The following is a 1,977-nucleotide window of genomic DNA, read 5'->3' as shown; positions in this document are numbered from 1 at the left end:
TTTAACATTCCAGCCATTAAGACTGCTAATTCCCACAGAGGTAAATGCTTTTGTGTATGATTAATATTTTCTGACACATAAACAAGACATATCACACCCATTTGTCTGCCACTAGATGCCGGGGCACCTGTATACCTGTATGAGTACCAGCATCCTCCCAAATTCCTTCAGGTAAAAAGGCCAAGCTTTGTTGGGACTGACCATGGAGATGAAATCTTTACAGTTTTAGGATTTTGCTTCACAACTACCCATGTCAAATTAGCTGGTGAGTGCAAGATAAAATCAGTGTTTCGATAGACCACCAGATGTCTGCCTTGTCTTTGGGTGTCCTGGAGTGCAAAGAGTTTTATGAGATTTTCATCATTCCAGATTCATGCCCTGAAGATGAGGAACAGCTGAGCAAAATGATGATGAGCTACTGGGGAAACTTTGCTCGCACAGGGTAGGAATGACCCCTCTTTGTACAAAAGGTCATGTACAGTACATGGAGATGAGACAAACATGTGTTTGTGTAGGTCTCCTAACGGCGACGGCCTTGTCCACTGGCCAAAGTATGGAGCAGAAGAGGAATACCTGGCAATTGGTTTAAAGAAGCAGGTAACTGGTCAGCATCTGAAGAAGGACCGGTTTGTCTTCCTGACTCAGACCCTCCCAGAGAAAGTCCAGCAACTTACAGAGAAGATGGAGCACAGTGAGCTGTAGAACAGTCGCCTCTCCTTCCTCCATTCTTTACATGTTTTATCTTTTATTGAGTTCATCATTAACTATAAACAAATCAGACAAACTCCAGTAGATTTACTGTGAAATGTTTATAATCCTAATGAGATAATCTTTTTTTAATATGTTGAAGTAATGTAGTGGTTTTGGACCATATAAAGTACCATACATTGTGGGAAATTTGAAGAGAAGATCATATTAAAACATATCCTCACAACTGAACTTAAAAAAGGAGTGTGTAACAGCAGTAGTGAGTTAAAATTTAGAGTGGTTTGAACATTGTTTAGAGCCATTGTAAATACTGAACTTCAATTTGAATCTAATGCACCATGCTTCAGGGAATGCCTCTCTAAAATATAAAAGTCCAGCACATTAAATCATGGAACACTCCTTGCTGTATTCACCCACATGTTTAATATCTCCTTAATGACATTGATTCCATTATAAAATAAAAATATGTTCAATTGTTTTGTTGTGTCACTGATTCAACTTCAACTGTACATGAAAAAAAAAAAGTCAGAACATTAAAAACCCCATCATCTCACTATATTATTTTCATAGTTAGACATCTCATAAATGAAAATATATGATATTACATAGGGAAAAAGTTGGACAATCTGGTGCCTTGTTAAAGTCTTTTTGTCAACATGGTAGGAGGAAAATATTTTATATTTATACCTTAATGGATTGAGTGCTCACTTTCAAACTCTATGCCTGTACTGATGTATTCTGTGCATACATTTCAACGTGGTCTATTTTTCCCGTGGTGCATATGCACATGTTACTGAGCGCGAATCATGGGTACGTGAGCTGTGATTGGTTCGCAAAACCATAAACATTTACATCAATGTGTCTGTGCAGATTCTCAGTCATCCAGGTCATAATAAGCTGAAAAAAACTTGCCCACCAGGACAATAGGCGTCGGTCCGCAGGGGAGGATTCAAAGACAGGTAACGACGCTCACCGATACTGGGCTTTAACGACTCAGTCGTTAAGGGACATTGTTGGCCTTCAAAGGACTGAAACACCACCGAGGGGGATAAATATCTCCGGCTCAACACCAGTCAGGCAGAAGAAGAAGCCTCTTGGATGAGAGGTGAAACGTCTTCAACCTAGAAACCTAGTCCAGTTGATTTTTTCTAAGTTTTTTTTTCAGCATTTACATCAATGACTACTAGATAATGGCTGCATAGTAGTCCTAGCCAATCACAGTACAGTAAGGTTGCTAACATTGTAGTGTTGGTCTTCAGTTCTTGTTAC

At 39.2% G+C, this 1,977-nt stretch overlaps 1 protein-coding gene across 1 annotated transcript in view; it reads left to right on the top strand.

Annotated features, from left to right (window-relative positions):
- Positions 1-1,163, top strand: part of LOC109970753 (liver carboxylesterase 2-like) — a 7,454-nt gene extending 6,291 nt beyond the window's left edge. The window contains exons 12-13 of the mRNA XM_020618529.1: positions 370-442; positions 516-1,163. Of these exons, the coding sequence (XP_020474185.1) occupies positions 370-442; positions 516-702 (260 nt within the window). The 3' untranslated portion in view covers positions 703-1,163. The remainder of the gene's footprint in view (positions 1-369; positions 443-515) is intronic.
- The last annotated feature ends 814 nt before the right edge of the window (positions 1,164-1,977 follow it).

The sequence above is a fragment of the Monopterus albus genome, unplaced genomic scaffold, assembly GCF_001952655.1.
Source record: "Monopterus albus unplaced genomic scaffold, M_albus_1.0 scaffold207.1, whole genome shotgun sequence".
Taxonomy (NCBI): domain Eukaryota; kingdom Metazoa; phylum Chordata; class Actinopteri; order Synbranchiformes; family Synbranchidae; genus Monopterus; species Monopterus albus.
Note: the sequence above shows the minus strand (reverse complement) of the source record. Positions and strands in the feature narration are given on the sequence as shown.